Genomic DNA, 19,665 nt, shown 5'->3' with positions numbered 1-19,665 from the left:
AGCTGTGTCTGCACCAGCCCGACCCAGCCCTGACAGGTGCCGGGAAAGTGCCTTACCTGCCAGCTTGCCATTGGCGATCATATTGGTTGCCACCAGCTTGATGGTGCTCTGAGAAGGGCCTGAGGAGGTGACAGTGGTGACCAAGCAAGCCTTCAGCGAGTCACAGTAATAGTGCTGGTTCTCTGCACTTGTCTCCAGCAGCAGCTGCACAGCTCTGTCTGTCTAGGGAGATTAATACCTCCTCTAGTTACAGGACCGTTCAAAGGCGACTCTCACTTTCAGACATACTCCCGATATCTTACCCACATATACAAAACCAGTGAAAGTCCTGCACTTTAGCTCCAAGGCAGGCATAAACCCGGCCTGGGGCAGAGCTGCTGGGAGGAATGTCCACTTCAGCTGTGCACCACTACGTGCAGCAGACCAGACCAAACAGCTGCTCTGTCTGTCTCGGAAGCTAAAGCTTCAGCAGGCTAGCCACACGACTGTGCTGCCTCACAGTGTTTGGTGGTGGTACTGTTAAAGAAGCCTGTGTGTGCAAAGAAGGACATGCATTCAAGTGGCTATATTCATACAGACGCATAAGTGAGAGTATGGTGCATAACGATGCTCTGAAACGCCAACCACGTAGCAACTCCAGGAAGCATCAAAATTGACATACCTGACCCAAGAGGAGGAGCTGGTCGGTGCACTTCCTTGTGTGATCGTAAGTTGACCGCTTTACTTCCTGTAGATTAACTCTTTCTAGTTGAAATTTCTGAATAAGGAAAGAAGAAGGAGGAGGAGAAAGATGGGAGGAGGAAGAAGAAAGGGAGGAAGGGAAGGACAGAGGGAGAGAAGGAAGGAGGAAGAAAAAGAGGAAGGGAGGGAGGAAGGAAGGAAGGAAGGAAGGAAGGAAGGAAGGAAGGAAGGAAGAGGGAGGGAGGAAGGAAGGAAGAAAATTTAGTTTGGACTATTACACTTTTTAAGTCAAGTAAAAATACTGAGATTTATTAAAAATTGAAGTGAGCAAATTAAAATAAACCTTCCAAGTTAAAAAATTTAAGATGAAAATCAATTTTTCGTGTGTGCATTAAAAACTCAGTGTTTATAAGCTTTCAGAAAATCAGGCTTTCCATAAAACATTACATGTGGATTTTAAATGGCTCGAAGGTTTCCCAAGTTGAAGACACTGAGGGAAACTTCAGAATGAAGATGCTGTCTGCAAATAAGGCTCTGCTCAAGAGAGCAGCAGCACCTGGAAGTAGGGGTTTTCACAGAGCACGTCGTAGCAGATATCCAGTGGGTCGTTCAGCCTGTCCCGTGGAGCACCGTCCTTAGTTACCACTGTGTCCTCAGACTTGGCTTGGGACAAGCTGTGCAGGTAGTGGGCCGCCACTGTCCAGAAGTGCAGCTCTGACTCATCACCATAGAGCCTGGGAAGGAGGAAAGCGAGGCCTCATTAATTCACACTCCACGACCCGACCAGGCTGCCTCAAGTGCCAGGAACATCAGAGTCCCGCAGAGAAAGTGCAAAGCAGCGGGTCCTCTAGCCTAGTTCCTGAGTTACCAATAGCACAAGGCCTGACTACACAGAGTTCTTCACATCCAACAGCCCTACAGGCCTGGTATTCCAGTATCATTGCATTTGAGTATCAACTTCACAGTAAGAGCTTCTGGATAAAGTGTCAAAATATTCTGCCACTTGTTCTCTGGAACACGGAGGGAAATGTGTTCATTGTAAGTGATTCTGCCAAACACTAGGAAAGTACAGGTGATTGCTTTTAATGGCAACTCATCAGCGTGTTTATGAATATATTTAAATGCATAGTTTGTAGCTGACATTGTTAAAGCTGCCTATAGGTGAAAGGCTTTGCAGCACAGCCAGCCCAGACCTCATGTAAGATGTCACCGGATTTCCGGTTTATTTTTTCGTTTCCTAAATGGATTTTAAGTCAAATCTAAAGGAGGGGCTTAGATTTTTAAAACATGTCAGAGTTCGGTTGTAAGTTTTACAAAGCCTCAATAAAAGAAGCAAGTTAACTTGAAACGATCTCTTAGGCAACATGTCAGAGAGCATTACCTGGAAACGAGCAGGCACCTCTGCAAGAGAGTGAATTCGGGATCAAGCAGGAGTTTCTTGATGTCACTGCAGACAGGAACCCAGGGAGAGGCAGGACAAACATTTCCAACCAAACAAAAAGCAAAGAGATGAATCAACAGATGTTCAGGATTTATAAGAGCAGCCCTTTGTCTTGGCTCCCGACTCACACAGGGGAAGGATGCTGTCAACCAGCCTGAGTACTAGGGGCCAGGACTCGATTTGTAGTCTTGCAATAGTTTACCGGACTGCAAGAACAAGGATGCCACTGCTGACATTATTCTTGAAGTCTACAGTTTCCCGATAAAACACAAACGTTAATCTTAGGAAACTGAAGACAAGCGAGGACTGGTTTTGAAATTGCCATTAACCATGTACTTGTTATAGATTATTATTATATAGGGCAGGCTCTAGATTGCAAAAACATGCTTCATGTGGACCCCAATTTTTCTCCGTCCTTTGCAAAGTAATTCTCGATATTTATTTTTAAATGCTCATGGCTCTAAGAAACATTGGTTTCTTCCAGAACTGTGCACTCACAGCACCTGGTAGAGGCTGTTTCAGAGTCACCTGCCTGTGTTCTCTGACACAGCTCCATGAGGCCTTCATGATGGAGCCTCACCACATAGAACTAACTCCTGGTCCTGATCGAGCACAGCAGTTTGAGAGCTGGGAGCTGGGTGGAGATGGATACTCTGTCCCAGTAATTACTAAGTTAGTCCTTCTAGCAAAGAAAACTACAAAGAGGAACAAACCTACGTCCACAAACTGTCTCTCAGTGGGGCAATTAACACTCAGGAAAACAGCTGTTTGGGTTGTAAAAAGTCAAATTAAGCCGGGCGGTGGTGGCGCAAGCCTTTAATCCCAGCACTTGGGAGACAGAGCCAGGTGGATCTCTGTGAGTTCAAGGCCAGCCTGGGCTACAGAGTGAGCTCCAGGAAAGGCACAAAGCTACACAGAGAAACCCTGTCTCGAAAAACAAAACAAAACAAAACAAAAGTCAAATTAAGTCACTTTCCTGAGTTCTTTTATGAGATACAGAGTGCTTACTTGGATAACGCATTCAACTGTTCTTGAAGGAGAGTCTTTATTTCTTCATTTTCTGGATAATCACTGTGCAGAAAAAAGTTTGAATCATTCACTGTCTCTTCATTTACTGTCATGTATTTCTTTACTGAAAAAAAGTTGTGTTAATATAGAAATAAACCTTTTATAACCTCTGGTTAAAAACTTGGCTACAGGTCAAAGTTGTGACAAAGTGCCTGGAACTCACCGGCCATTCTCATGGCCAGCTCTGTCTCACAGAACAGAAACAAGGAAATGAATAGAGAAAATGGCAGACGTCCGAGTGAGGAGAAACTGGTTAGCTGGCTCTAAGAACTATCAGGGTTAGATCCTTTTAACAAAGAACCTCCATGGAATGATGGCTAAGGTGCTTCGTTCCTCTGCCCTACAGAATGACCATTCCTTTCTCTAAATAGACACTTATTGCCTTAAAAACAACAACAAAACCCTCATCTCACACCAACCTGGGCCATCCACATATGCTAAGTTCAGTCAATTGTAGTAAATAATAGCTAGGTTGTTTTTCTGAAGACTTTTTGCAGTGAGGTAGACACTGATTTGTAAAGAATGAGGCCTGACCCCAAACCTAGCATCTCTTGGTCCTCTTCACAGTTATCTTTGTCCTCTGTCATGGCGCACCCCTGTGTGATGATCACCCAGTCCTAAGAGCACCCTATGCACCTGCAGCTCTCCTCACTGACCCCTTCTTCTGCAAAGGCCCCATAGTGGCGGAAACAGGGAGACGAGGAATCCCTTTACCGTCTGCCTTTTCTTGGATTGCTGTTAAGGCTTCCTTCCAAGCTCTGGACTGTAAGCCACAGCTCATTTTCATGGGTGTCCCACAACCCCACGTAAACTGTGCACAGAAAACAAAACTGAAGTAACTTACATGTGAGAAATGTCCAACGAATATCGCCCATTCCAAGGCTGGTGTAGTAAGAAGGCTTTCAAGGCAAGGGAGGCCCTTGGAACAAGGAGGTATGGGCACCACACAGGCTCTAGACAGCAAAGGAGTGCTTCTCAATAAAATGAACTTTTATACCTCAACAAAGCCTCAGCTATAGACCACTTAGAGGGCAGTCAGAAGAGACCAACGCCTACACCTGGTACAATTGGAACTCTATTCCAGAGCAGAGACTTTCTCCACTCAAGTTTGATGAGTACATTCTCTTTCTCCTTTTTAATGTTTAAATGTCTAGAATGGTACAAAGCTCCGTACTACTGAATAAAAGACTCAATGTAATGACTCAACACACACCCATAAAGCTTATTTTAAAAAATACTAAAAACATTTACATTTACCTGCATTGTTTATACCACCAGATCTGTTTTTCTGAGACTACTAAACTAAGGTGGTCCACCCATCCATCAGGAGTTTGCTGCTGAAGGGACTGGGTGACCTCTGGTCTCTGGCATTCCCATGAGTCCTTTATGAAGTCTTTTTTGCACACAGGGATAACTTCCTAAAGCCCCCAGCATGCAGCAGTTGCTTATTAGGACACTACAAAACAAATAAGAGCTGGCTGTTTTCAACATTCCAGTGGAAAGAAACAGGACCAAAGGCTCTGTTACCTAGCAACTACACATAGCATCTCCCTCCTCTGGGCTCCTCACCTTTGACCCACTGCCCGGGGCCCACAGGCTCCTCCAGCTCCTGTGGAGCCTTTCTTCCCTAGTCTCTTGAACAGACACAATTAGTTAAAATGGCCCAAATACATGACAGCCTGACCATCTAATATATCACATGCACAGCTACTGAGCACCTGAAAGATGACTAGCATGATGGAAGAAGATGGGAATTTAATAAGTCCCATTATTTGACTCAGTCATTATGTACCTTCTAAGTAGATCTGTAGTGACTCAAATACATAGCTACTGCTTACATAAAATGTTATAAAATCTAAACAGGGCACAAACATTTCTGCTGAAAATTTGTCCTCGGAGTTATAGCTATTCCAATTTAGTTGGCCATATAGATAAAATAACAATAAGATCTTGAAGATTTGGTGCTTAAAAAAGGTAAAAATGTCATTAGTAATTATTAATAATAATTATACCTGAAATGATAATTTTTATATATTAAATTTAAATAAAATCTTTATTTTTATATATTAAAGTTAAATAAAATCTTTATTAAAATCAATCATCTATTTTTAGTTCTTAAGGTGTTATTTCTAGAAAATTTAAAGCAACTCATATGACTCATTATGCTTCTATGAAGCAATGCCGCTTTAGCAAACATCCCATATGTCAAAAATTAAATTGGTGATAAATACTGTGCACAGCCTTTCTAACTTGAGAGTCAGAAAAGGTGAGAAATGTTTCTACTACTATGTTTTCACACCTGAGAGTTACTGTTGATTCTATAAAAGTACCTAAAATACTATCCATATTCAAAGGTTGCTAGTTACTCCCCAAATAGCTTGATAATTATGTTCTTTTTAAAAACCTAGAGTCTGGGAGCTAGGTATACAATACTGCATGTGCTTAGCAAGCCTGAGGCTCTGGAGTCAATCCTTAGCACCAGAGGACAAACAGAAAGACAAGCGTGCCCGAGCCCAGTAAAGGCTCCTTCTTTTGTACCTTCCCTGGGAAGCTGGTGCCCAGCAGTGACGGTTCCCCGTCACTACGTTAAGATTCCACTTTCTGGTGGAGGCTATACCACTAGAGACTGAACAGGAGTAATAGTTTTCTTTTTAATATTAGTAAAACTTTAAGTATGATGGTGTGAAGCCTGGTTCCCAGAGAGATGTTTAAGTGCAGTGTACAAGGTTCCTGTGGTGGACTCCAGTTCTGTAGTCAGCTCAGTCTCAAACACATTAAAGTGACGGCGAAACCTCTTAGATTCAAATTTTAAATCAAAAGTAGAAAAGTTTCTAGATACTTGGATTTTATTTACCTACTTCTTAGCTTAGAACTAGCACGTTTTTTGATTGCTGTGTTTTTTTAAACATCACCCTTGGTATTCCCTAAATTTCCCTGGTAATTCGGGTGTTTGCTTCTGCTTGTCTCCCTGGCTCAGGGGTCCTGACACTCTGCAGAGCTGAAAAATGACTCAAGACCAAGTGGGGGCGACAAGTGACTTCTACTGTACCTGGTGGCAGTCACCTCTGCAAAGGAAGAAGAGCTATGCCCCAGCATAGTGGGCAGGGGGCAGAGAGAGACAAGAAGCAGTGCAGAGCACACCTAGGTTACAAGCACCCCAACTAACACAGAGAGCGTTGTGGCAGTGACTCTGGCATGGTCGTGAAATGAGGACACATCTACAAAGCCTCAGTCTCTCAAGTGCCAAATCATAAATGACTCTACAAAGCACAGGCAATTCGAGTTGAGTCAGTAAACAAATAAACACGGCTCTAAGACACTTTCTACAAAGCAGACAGCCAGGAATGTGCATGGAGGATGTGCCAAGAGGATCCTTGGGGCTGGGAGTTCCTGGCCTACCCCAGATAGGATCAGAACCATTGCTGCTCTCTGAAAGTTTATTCTAAAGATGATCCCACTCCGAAAGGCAAACACTGCCTTTTAAACAGCTGGATGGGCATGCTTGAAACCTTCTTATTTTTTCTTTAGGAAAAATAAGTCATGCATGCAGTTTTTGTTTTGTTTGTTTTTTTACTATGTTTTTAATTTTTGTAAAAGAACAACCTCAAAAAAAAAAAAAAAAACACACAAAAAAGGAACAAGATAGTATGATCACCTAATTTAGCTTTGGTTGATCACATAAGTCACAGACAGGACTGAAACATCATAATACACAGAACCACTCACCGGAATGGATCTGTACTGATACACAATGCAGGACACATAACGCTTTGCTGTGGATGATTGATTGATAAATAAAACACTGATTGGCCAGTAGCCAGGCAGGAAGCATAGGCGAGACTAGCAGAGAGGAGAATTGAGAGAACAGGAAGGCGGAGAGGAGGAGACACCAGCCTGCTGTCCAGGGAGCATCATGTAAAGGCAGCAGGTAAAGCCATGGAACATGTGGCAACATACAGATGAACAGAAATGGGCTGAGTATAAGAGTAAGAGCTAGACAATGGTAGGCCTGAGCTAATGGCCGAACAGTTTAAGTAATACAAGCATCTGTATGTTTATTTTATAAGTGGGCTATGGGACTGCCAGGGCTTGGCGGGACCTGGAGAGAAAAACTCTAGCTACAAAGCTTATTATTGAAAAGCCACTAGAGTCATGTTTTCCCAAGAGTTCCAAGAGGCGAAGCAGCAGTTGCCCTCTGTCTAGCTGGCCACAGTCTGTGGCGGCAAGCACCCTCTCAGGAGCCGCCTTACCTGTTAACTCCTGCTCATCCATTCTGAAACACGTAGACTTCATTGACATCTCCAGGACTCTGATGCACCCATCATCAGATGCCAAGATCACCTTATCTGACGTGCACCAGTCCACATCCAAAATCCGAAAGGTCACATTTCTTCCACTTCTTAAACTGCTTACCATCTGAACCTGTACAAATGATTGACAGAAAGTAAAGTTCTTTACTATTCTGGATTAAATGGTCAGAGACTGTGTGGCAGAGGCCCAAATATGTCTGCAAATGAAAAGCCTCTGGCAGCCCACCTCCCACATGCAGTCTGCACTCCACAGGTCTCCATCACAGTGATGGCACTAAAAAGTCAATCCATCAATCTGTCATGCTGTCTCACTTACAACAGAAATACCGTGAGAGCAAACTTCTCTGACAAATAATTTCTTATAAGAAGCTGGACATGCTCATTGAAGAATCTGTTTTCAGAAACAGTGGAAAACAGAACCAGTTTCCATGCTGACAGCTTCCTCTGCTTCACCGTCAGGCTGCAGGGATGGGCCTACCTCTTTCGTGTCCCACACTTCAGCGCCATCATTATACATTGCTATTAGCTTCTGGTTTCCTTTGCCAGGGGCAAAACGAATCTTCCTCACCCAACTTCGGTGTGTGGGTATTCCTCTGAGGACAAAGAAATAAAAACACCAACATGATATGAAATGCAACACTGTCAGTGTGTCCACTACTTCTGACCAGGTGTGAGGATGGGAGAACCGTTTCACATTTTTGGGAGCCATACTGGACAGGTAGCTCTGCCCACTAATACCTGCTGGAGTGAGGTCCCAGGGCTTCTGCGGGGCTGCCTTCAGATTGGGGTCTACTATGCTGATTGGAGTCTGGCTCATGACCAATCTTCCTCCAAAGTTTAGGCAGTGTGGGACTCAAAGCTCCGATTTACAGTCAGGCTTACTGGTCCTATTTACAACTCTAAGTTTCCATTTGAAAAAAGACTTTTCTTGGTTCCTACCTGGATACTCTGCCCTTCAAATCCCAGAAGTTTAAATTTCCATCCATATCTCCAAGCACTAAGGTATCCCCTTTCCAAGCGATGCAGGTAATGCTGCCCATGCTACCCTAGAAGCAAGAGCAACAAAAACCACCCATGAACTTCTCGACTGAGTCACCATTAGAACAGAAATATTTCCCTGTAATGATCACAACAAAATAATAAATACATGCCGGGCGTTGGTGGCGCACACCTTTAATCCCAGCACTCGGGAGGCAGAGGCAGGAGGATCTCTGTGAGTTCGAGGCCAGCCTGGGCTACCGAGTGAGTTCCAGGAAAAAGGTGCAAAGCTACACAGAGAAACCCTGTCTCGAAAGACCAAAAAAAAAAAAAAAAAAAGAATAAATACATACATACATTATTTATAAAGCATTTACTTTAGTATGAATGCCATCAAATCCTAAAACTTTGAACACTGAAAGAGCCACTGCATATCAACTTCAACTGTGCAGAACAGGACATTATAATTTCATGGACATTGAAATTGTCCATTCAAATGGACATTGGATGTGGTTATCTATAGAGAAGGTGTGTCTTTTAGGAAGAAATACTTTAGGAAAAAAAAACTCAGGAAGAAAAAAAATCAACTGCAGTAGAGAGCCAACTCTAATTATCTCATTACAAAAGGTTATCTAAGTCTACTCCAAGGGAAGCTCAGTCACCTCTGTGTATGTGGGGTTTGTCCACTAGAAAAGAAGCACTTCGCTGACACACTACTGTGGGAGGGGAGGGAGCAGCAGACGCAGCAGAGACCCGGCGTGGATCAGAGGCCCCACGCGCTAGTGCTCTGGCATCAGACTGCGCTGAGCCAGGCCCCAGCTTCACCTCTACACTCGGTATGGGGTTGGGCGTGTTTATTTAACCTTTCTGTGCCTTGGGCCCACTGCTTGTGGAGTCGGGGCTGGTAGAAATTCTGTAAAGCTAAAGCCCTGAAGGCAATTTCTGCCACACCGTAAATACACAGTTAGAGACAGTATTAAAGAATGTCACTCTCGCTTCCCATTTACAGAACAATGAAAGTATTCAGAGAGGTCTCTGTGGTTAGGTCAGGAACGTGCCAGTGCTTGACAAAATGACCAACTGCCTCCTTAGAAATTATATAAATCCTGATGAAATCCCAGAAATAAAGAAAAATAGAATTAAAACTCATTATTACAATGAGCTTAAGAACAAAAACAACTTACATTAAGTACATGAGATTCTGTGTAACATGAAGCAATGTTCTCAGAATTATTTCCATTTCTCAGAAATCCGAATGGAATGTGAGTTTGCCTTTAAGTTTACTTTGTCTTAAATACATTCACTTAATTCATTTAAATATATTTTAAATCTTACTTTCCTTTTCACATTTAAAAATGAGAATATTACAGGTTAAATTAGCCCACAAATCAGTGTTGCTGTGTAAATTCAACTGTGCAGACATGTGGAGAGGGCCTGCTGTGCATTCCCTGTGACTCTAAATACCCTCTGCAGAGCTCACTGTGCCTTGCTGCTGTGCTGCCCACATGCTAGGCAAATGGACAAACAGCAGACATTCACTGTATCAGTCTTTCCATTTTCAAGATAAAGGAAGCCACTGAGGAGTACACATACGTACAATTAAAAATATGCCAAGTTTTCTCTCTCCTTCTACCATTTTCTATACTTCATAGTTTGGGGGCCAAAATCCAGAATGAAAATTTCAACTCAAAATCAATGTTTAGAACTTTACATTTGAAAGAATAATAAGGAAAATACTGGATCGAAATCAACAAAATCCTTTCCCTACATACTACATTACAGTCACTGGAAAAAATTCAGCTTCAGAAAAAGTAATAAACCAAAACCAGTTCTCACATATATAGGTACCAATCCCTTCCCTAAACATAATATTCCTTGAAATGCATACCAATTTCACAGTCATCCCTCCAAAGACTCACATTCATTTGAAGTAAAAGAATTCAGCAGAAAAAAGAGAGTTGTTATACCCAGACTTCAAGACCCCATGAAACAGAGGTGACACCTTCTAAGCAGTGTGGCATGACTACCTTGAAAAAGGCATTTAAAGGACCAGAGTTGGCCAGTGCATAGATAGATGGTAGTCTCCAAGACCGACAACCAGAGTCTGAGACTGGGGATCTATAAGGCAGACAGAAAAAACTGACTGCTACAAGTTGTCCTGTGACCACCACACGTACACTATAAATAATAACGTAATACACTGAAAAACAAATACTCATGTCCAGAGTCCAAAGCGTTTTCTCTGGTTTAGTCGGAAGGACTGCTATTTTGAGGTTTTGGCCCTTTACACTATAATCTCAGTGTGAAGCAACTGCAAAGTGAAGAAACCAAACTATTAGTAGGTAACTCTGGAAGAGACCAGATGACATTGTTCCAGGGCTTCTAAAGGAGGAGCTATATGGAGGATGGGGGGGGGGGCACTGTAGGGTCTCCCAACGTTTAGCAGCATTAGCTATAACTACTTTTCTTTGTACACATTTAAAACAACTTTCCTATTATAATCACCCAACATCAACTTTCTACATTCATATTACTACATCCATCCTTTCAAAAATCTTAAAAATGGGAGACAATATCAGATGTACTTAAAAATAGATATTACTAAGTCTTAGATATGCCGTATTATTCTATGTAATGGTCAAATGTATGCTATAATATGAAAAGATTCTGATGTTAACTTTGATTTTAGAATAATGCTTTTAGGGGAATGCCTTCAATTCTTTGCTTGCTAATAGGGGAGACTTGGCAGCTAGCCTCTGAAGGACTCCATCCTAAGAGCCTCAGTAGTTACTTCCTACAGTAAGGAGGTCTGATCCAAGGACCAACAGCAGATTACAAAAGTGACAGGTGTAACTTCTGTAAGTAGTTACCTGGGTTTCTTGACTCACTAACTCAAGGAGAAGCCAGCTGCCCAGATGGGAGGTGACATAAGAAGTTCCAGAGAGGCCCCTTGAAGAGGCACTTGGCTCTCTCCACCAGCAGCTTTAACTTTAAAAAAGCCATGTGACGGCACCATCTTGAAGTGGATACCCATGACAGCAGGTTTTTATGCCAACTTTACATAGGCAGGGTCATCTGGGAAGAGGGAGCCTCAACTGAGCAGATTGGCCTCTGGAGCATTTTCTTGATTGATGATTGATGTGGTATGGCCCAACTCACCGTGGGCAGTGCCATCCCTGGGCAGGTGGTCGTATAAGAAAGCAGGTAGAGCAAATCATGGCAAGCAAGCCAATAAACAGCATTCCTCCATGGCCTCTGCTTCAGTTCCTGCCTTGATTTTCCTCAGTGACAGAGTGTGACCTAAGGGCTGTAGGATGAAATATGCCCTTTCTTCCCACAGCTGTAGCCACGGTGTTCATCACAGCAACAGAGACCCTAACTGATACCATCCTTTTGCCCCATTTAACTTGAAATGACTGCAGCTAGTCAAGATCCTTCCTGAGCCACTTCAAATATGGGAGTCAGCTTTCTCCTAGGACATCTATTCTTAGATGAAAATTTTAATTAAATACACATTGTGTGAAATCTCCCCTCCTGCCCCTAATCATAATCTGTACTGGTTAACAGTTTATTAATTTATCTTTTAAAAGCAATCTGTAATATGTACCTGATGCCAACTTTTTCCTATAATTAATTCCACAAGGCCAAAAAAGATACCTATAAATAAGTAAATATTAATGCCAATTTCATGAAAATCCATGGAACAGAAAGAGGATGGCTGCTGATGTTAGGCAGAGCTGTGTTCCAAACATGCTGTCATGACCCAGCCATGGACCTTGGAAAGTCCCTTCCTGTCATCAGCTTCATAAGCAAACAAAGACAGCTCCTGTGGACCACCATCATGATAAGAAGGAAGAGCACATGTGATCTAGGACCATGTGACTATGTTACTTTGTAATCTCTGATTGACCAAGTTTAATCAGAGATGACTTCTCAAAAAGTAACATTTATTTTATTAGGCTTTTCTCAAGATGTTTTCCTTTCCTTTACTATGTCTTCACTGGGTATGGGTAAACAAGATCCCTGATCACATCCCCCACAGAGATGTATTTGAGGATGACACTTACGTCTGGTGGAATCCGGGCACTGTCCTTCACAGAGTTCCCTTCCACAGTGAGATGGTAAACTTGGCCATCATTGTCAGTAAACACAAAATGCTCCCGAGCAGAGATGTTCTGACTGAGTTCAGACTTACTTTCTGCCTCCTGTAACAAGCTTCAAGATAGAGAAAAGGATCATTTTTTTCCCCTAGAGTGACACTCACTAAGATCCATAGTATAGTTGTATTTACAGGAGGACCAAGACCATTTAAGAAACCTCTGAAGTTTACTATAACAACCTAGGGTTCCTAGTACATTTTCTGGGATGGTGAGTCTATCTCCAGCCATATCAGTGTTCGTTTGCAGTTTCAACATTCGAGGGAAGGTGCTGGCCTGAGCACTAATGGCTGCTGATGGGTTAGCAGCACTGTGTGTTACGACAACACTGAGCATAAGGACAACAAAACTCCCCTGCAGTCATGTGGGTCTGTGTTGAACAAATGCTCACAAGTGAGTCTAACTCGCTACCACAGATGCCCTGCATGGTGTCTGCCAGGTTCTCTGCCAGGGTGTGGGCAGTAAAAGGTACACCAACAGGAAACAGAACATAGTACCTGATCACAGATGACTCCACAGCACCCAGCTCTGCATCTGAGACAACAGTCTGGCGGGCCATAGCCTCCCGGGTGGCAAGCTGTTTCTTTCTCAGGCTCTTCAGGTTGTGAGATGGCGACCACTCCTGTATAGGACAGACGACAGAGGTGCCAGGCTCCCCTCTATCAACACCTGCTTAAAGCAGCTGAGCGGGGCTAGTTTCTATCAGCACACACTAGTTTTCAAGTAAGGACACCGTTTAATAGCAAACTTCTAGAAGTAGGTTTTCATGCTTTCTTTTTTACAAGATGAAATGACTTCCACTACAGTCCTGTGCATTTCCCACCCATCCAGGATTAGAGAAGTGTGGTCTCCCATCAGGCCCGCTCAGGTATAGGTGCTCACACAGTTGCTCATTTACATGCTTATTCTTACACCTCTACCTATTCTAATGAGCTTAATCCAATACCATTCGATGTAAAAGTTCCTTTCTAAAGTTTATTTTATAGGTGTGTGTTTTGCTTGTATATATGTCTGTGTACCACATGTGTACAGACAGCTGTGAACCACGCCATGGGTGCTGGAAATTGAATCCCAGTCTTCTGAAAAAGCAGTGAGCCCTCTTAAGCACAGAGCTATGTGTCCAGCCCTGTTATAGAAAGGTTCTTAACACATGAGTATTCCTAAGACAGTTTTCCTTCCTTCCGCTTCTAGCTCAGGCTGTATGAAATGTACTCCTCCCACTCTGCTGCTCCAGTGCTGGGATTTCAGGGTGTGCTCCCATGACCAATTCTCACCTGCATGAAAATCTAACTTACATAAACAGTGCTGTGTTAGTTAATACCATCCTGTTTCTTACTCTTTTTTATTGTCCTCCCATTAAAGTGGAATAGTTTTTGTCTGGAGGGACACAGGGTACTAGTGAGAGATCTGACAGTGGAGAAAAGGAAGAGTTGGGGGGCTGCTTAACATACAGTGTATACTTGCATGACAACTTTTTAAAAAGCTGACACTGTTTCCTTAACACCGGCAACTAAACAGTCTGACTATTCTCTTTGATTTGCATATGGCTATACCGTGTACTTAGACCCCAAACCCCGATGGGCTTGTTTCCAAACTCTTTTGGATGTTGGTCTGTTTCCTCTTCTTATGTCAACAGGACACTGGTTTTATTTCTACAGTTCCTAAAAAGTACTAATACCAGATATCATGGCCAACTTTATATCTTCTTATTTCAAGAGTGACAGCCATTTAAGGCCAATCTTCTTTCATAACGGTATTTATTATGTTCCTCAAGATATCCAAATGTTAACACATTTTAACAAAAAAAATACTTGGCAGGAATGATGTTAAATCAAGCTATAAAAGCAGCTACCACACAGGTCTATACTCAGGCAAATCAGCTGTCAGGCTGTGACTTACCAATGCAGTTATAGCAGGAAAGCTTTTAGACATTTCTCTAAGAAGGGTGCAAGTTCTAATATCCCATAATTCCAGGGGCTTATCTTTGAAAATGACTGCCAAATACTGCCTAAAATAAATAACAACAAAAACATCATGAATTAGTTAATAAGCCAAGAAGAAAAAAAAACCCCTCAGATGGCATGTCCCATGCATAGGCAATTAAACTAACATTCAGGCCCCACAAGTCATGTTCAAAGTTACATTAAATATGAATCACCGAGAAACTAAGCTTGTGAGGGCAAACAGAACTCTGAGGAGTCGGGAGGCATAGACAGAGTCCCAGTGGGCAGAGGGAAGATGAGCACCGACTGGTCCACACAAGAGGAAATATAACTGAGATCCAGACTTGGATGCAGTTTTAGTGAAAATCATCAGAAATGCAATACAGTACAGCAAACTGCCAACTCCACTGAAATAGTAAAATGACTTCGGGGAGGAGAAATTACCAAGTGAGGGGCATTTTCAAAGAGTCTGCAGAGGAGATGAAGACAGGAGAGCTAAGTCATGAAATGTAAACAGGATGCTAGAGGATTTCAAACATCCTAAGTAGACAAGTACAAGGGTAAGTTCTTCCTAGCACACACTGTCTAGAAGAAAACCACTCAAGAGCACGAAGATGTGTCAGCATGTACACAGAAGGATGAACAAATATAAATACCAATCAAAACAAAACTGCACTGGCCGTGCCAGTATCAGACTATCCAGACTTATTTCCAAATGTAGAAATACTCAAGAGAAGATCCTTCCTAGTGATAAAAAATAAAAATCCTAACAAAACTGATCTTAAATGTGTCCTGATTACAGAGCGCAGAATACCCACAAGAACTTGAGTTCTTGGAGAGAAAAGTAAGTGAATGCATAACAACTAATGTAGGGACTCAGCACTGACCTCTCAGTCATTCACAGAAGAACTGCAACAGAGAACTAGCATGAGCACAGCAGCCTTGAGTACCGTGTAGGACAGAACTCACAGAATACTGGAACAACAGCAGCTTTCCAAGGCACAGGGACATTCATTAAGACAGGCAGATACTGAGTATGTGACAAATCACATTAAATCTAAGGAGTCTGAAATAACATCAAATGAGCTCTCTGACTAAAACAGAACTAGAAGAAACAGAAAGATGTATCTGGGGGAAAACCCCCAAATTTATAAATATGCCATGGGAATGTCAAGGTAGTATGACGTGAAACAGAATGAAAATTCACCTTATCAAAAGTACAGGCCACCAGGGCTTAAGACCCTGGCACACGGCAATCGTGTGCTCCCGCTCCTTGTACTCAACATTTACTCACAGCCTGACTCAGTGAACAACAACAACAACAACAACAACAACCAAAACAAAAGGCCTAGAGATGAGAAAGAAAGATCAGAAATGTCTTTATGAGCAACCAAGACTGTCTACACAGAGACTTCTAAGAAATCAACAAAACTATTACTAGAACTAATAACTCAGCTTAGCATGCTCACAAGGTTCAAGGTAACCATCAAAAACTTAACTGTATTTCTATGTATAATAAACAATTGGAAATCGGGACAAAAACATCCATTTGTAACAGCATCATGAAAGATACAAAACATTAAACAATACATACAGACTTACACATTGAATCACGTACACCATTGCATACAATTACCGTTTTGGGACAAAGAGCTAAACAGGTAGTGGTACATGCCACATTCATGAATTTTAAAATTTGTTAAGATGTCCATTCTTCCCCAATCTGATACCCAAAGGTGCTTTGGGTAAACCTGACAAGCTAGTTCTAAAATTCACACAGAAATCCCAAAATGCATTGCTATCCTTTTTGTTTTCTAAAATGATATGACTTTGGGATGATTTTTTTTTTTTTTTTTTTTCCCCAAGACAGGGTTTCTCTGTAGCTTTGTTGCCTGTCCTGGACTAGCTCTGTAGATCAGGTTGGCCTCAAACTCACAGAGATCCACCTGTCTCTGCCTCCCGAGTGCTGGGATTACAGGCGTGTGCCACCACCGCCTGGCAACTTTGGGGTGAATTTTACATGTCATGAGATTAATAAAGCCAGTTGTCTCAGAGTTTCTATTGCTGCAACAAAACACCATGACCAAACAGCAAGTTGGGGAGGAAAGGGTTTGTTTAGCTTAAACTTCCACGTTGCTGTTCATCATTGGAGGAAGTCAGGACAGGAACTCAAATAGGGCAGGAACCTGGAGGCAGGAGCTGATGCACAGGCCATGGATGAGTGCTGCTTACTGGCTTACTCCCTATGGTTTGCTCAGCTTGCTTTCTTTTAGGACTTAGGATCACCAGCTCAGGGATGGCACCACCCACAATGGACTGAGCCCTTCCCCATCAATCACTAATTTAAAAAATGCCTTTCAGCTGGATCTTATGGAGACGTTTTCTCAACTGAGGTTCATCCCTCTTTTCAGATGACTCTAGGGTCAAGGTGACATAAGACAGCCAGTTTTATGAATTGACAAAATGTGTTTTTCCTGATAAAGATTGTTGTCCTGTAAGTCTTGTGCCCTTTTGAGCATGGGATTATTGTGAAAGACCTCATTTTCTCTATGTACAATTTAGGTTCATTATTTCCACAGTCTTTTGAATTTTTGAACCAAGGAAAAATATGCATAAAGTAGGATTGCTAAAAACAAAGAAAGGGAGGTGGGGAGGAAAGCAGAAGAAACAGAGCATCTTAATGCTGTCTCCACGTCTGTGGTCAAATATGCTTTTGATTTGGCCACACATAACTATTTGCTTTTACTGACAAATTCTAGGAATATTAACATATGCCTACTTTCAAATTTTTATTTGTTTATTTATTTGTTTGTTTATTTATTATGCATACAGTATTCTGCCTACATGCCAGAAGAGGGCACCAGATCTCATTATAGATGGTGGTGAGCCACCATATGGTTCCTGGGAATTGAACTCAGGATCTCTGGAAGAATAGCCAGTGCTCTTAACCTCTGAGCCATCTCTCCAGCATCGCCCCCCCCCCCCAACTTTCTTAAAAGTTAAAAACCAATTGTGAAACAGTACTGAGATAAAACTGCAGATGGTGTAGGTGGACACTTACTTCAAATGAGATACTTTGATCATTTCAATGGGTGATTCATCATTGCCTCGATCACCACGAAAAGCAGTGCTCCTCCCTTTAATTGAAAAACGAAAAGGTGAACAGCACACACCATGTGAAAAGAAGCCCGACCACCTGATGTAGATGGCCACGCAGCCGTGCCCTCTGCCTCCTGTTCATTCACTCCTTTGCTTCAAAGCCAGTTCTACTAGCTACATTTAAAAACATTCTTAAAATGTGAAAAGAAAAAATACATATTACATTCAAATATTTATTTTATCAAAAGACATTTGAATGTTATATAGTGTCTTAAATTCTCTAATTCAATTTCAGAAACTCTCCCACTGTCTAAAACTTCAGGGCACCTGTGGACTAGCAGCATCACTGTGCACTTAAAGGTACAGAAGACACACCGTGTTTTCAAATGCCCAAAAAACCTCTTGAAATGAGTATTTAAGATTTCTTATCCTATGTGCAAAGTATTAAATGAAGTATCTGAGCGCATTTCTACCAAATGTCTCTCTAAGGGAAATTTGGGAGTTATAACTATATGCTGTATTAGTTAAGTGCCAAAAAAGGACAATAAATAAAAACATAAATTCTACCTTTCATCTGAATGAATATGTTCTACTATTTTCTTCTGAGTTTTATTTACATTGAATTAAAGAACCTAAGAGGTGAAAACAACTGAACACACCTCCATGCCCCACTCCCACAGGCAGCAAGTGCAAGCCACGCTCCCAGATGGTCTTTCAAGACCCTGCGGGTCTACTAACCTCTTGAGCAGCATTTCTCAACCTGTGGGTCACAACCCCCAAATAGGTCGAACGACTCTTTTAAAGGGGCCACCTAAGACCATTGGAAAACACAGATATTTACATCATGATTCATAACAGTAGCAAAATTACAGTTATGAATTAACAACAAAAATAATTTTATGGTTGGAGGTCACCACAACATAAGGAACTATATTAAAGGGTCCTAGCTTTAGGAGGGTTGAGAACCACTGCTCAAGAGCATCCAGCTACAAAATCCTACAACCTGAGTGCTCACACTTCCCTCTTCAGGAAATCAGTACAGATAAGAGAAATCTGCAACAACAGATTCTCAATTAGCCAACAGTTCTGCTGAAGAAAACAAAGGGGGGCTTTAAAACGGGGGTGACAAGTAACAGTTTAATTCAAGCTCTGGGCTACGACATTGCCTGAGACAAAGTCAGAGCGAGTATGCCAGCAAAGCAGAAACCCAGGACTTTCAGTGCTCAGGCAGGTCACTTCCTGATGCTACAGCAACACTGGCATATGGGCGCGGCTGATCCTTTAAGTTAACACCAACTGTATACAGAAAAACAACCAAACACCTGTTATACCTACACATCATTATTATTTAAAAATCTATATATCAATTTTACTGTTGTTTCCTTATTTGTTTCTCTTTTGTTTTTTGAGACAGGGTCTCACCATGTAGCTCTGGCTAGCCTGGAACTCAGTGAGATCCGGACACCATGCCCAGCTACTGTATTATTTTGAAGAAACTCACTTATTTGAAATCATTGTCTTTAAAACTCATGTGCTGCTGGGCGGTGGTGGCACACGCCTTTAATCCCAGCACTTAGGGGGCAGAGCCAGGCGGATCTCTGTGAATTTGAGGCCAGCCTGGGCTACAGAGTGAGATCCAGGAAAGGCGCGAAGCTACAGAGAGAAATCCTGTCTCAAAAAAACAAAACAAAACAAAACAAAACAAAACAAAACAAAACAAAACAAAAAAACCCAACCATCGGGCGGTGGTGGCACACGCCTTTAATCCCAGCACTTAGGGGGCAGAGCCAGGCGGATCTCTGTGAGTTCAAGGCCAGCCTGGTCTACAAAGCGAGTTCGAGGACAGCCTCCAAAGCTACAGAGGAACCCTGTGGGGGGGGGGGGACAAAACAAAACAAGAAAACAACAAAACCCTCGTGTGCTATTAGAGTTTCAAGTTCTTCACTCCTTAAACTCACTGGGTCACACGTTGTAAATAATCCTGAATA

The 19,665-nt window shown here is 42.2% G+C and overlaps 1 protein-coding gene across 2 annotated transcripts in view; it reads right to left on the bottom strand.

The window, feature by feature from the left end:
• Positions 1–19,665, bottom strand: part of Wdr11 (WD repeat domain 11) — a 47,851-nt gene that overhangs the window by 4,219 nt on the left and 23,967 nt on the right. Inside the window, exons 13-25 of one of the 2 annotated variants that reach the window (XM_036194866.1) lie at positions 17,640–17,715; positions 14,535–14,643; positions 13,133–13,257; positions 12,546–12,693; positions 8,440–8,546; positions 7,979–8,093; positions 7,441–7,612; positions 4,035–4,143; positions 3,131–3,193; positions 2,063–2,128; positions 1,238–1,415; positions 662–757; positions 57–222 (exon numbers count right to left, since the gene is read on the bottom strand). In XM_036194866.1, the coding sequence (XP_036050759.1) occupies positions 57–222; positions 662–757; positions 1,238–1,415; positions 2,063–2,128; positions 3,131–3,193; positions 4,035–4,143; positions 7,441–7,612; positions 7,979–8,093; positions 8,440–8,546; positions 12,546–12,693; positions 13,133–13,257; positions 14,535–14,643; positions 17,640–17,715 (1,530 nt within the window). The other variant, XM_036194875.1, reaches the window with a different exon arrangement.

The sequence above is a fragment of the Onychomys torridus genome, chromosome 1 (assembly GCF_903995425.1).
Source record: "Onychomys torridus chromosome 1, mOncTor1.1, whole genome shotgun sequence".
NCBI classification, from domain to species: domain Eukaryota; kingdom Metazoa; phylum Chordata; class Mammalia; order Rodentia; family Cricetidae; genus Onychomys; species Onychomys torridus.
Note: the sequence above shows the minus strand (reverse complement) of the source record. Positions and strands in the feature narration are given on the sequence as shown.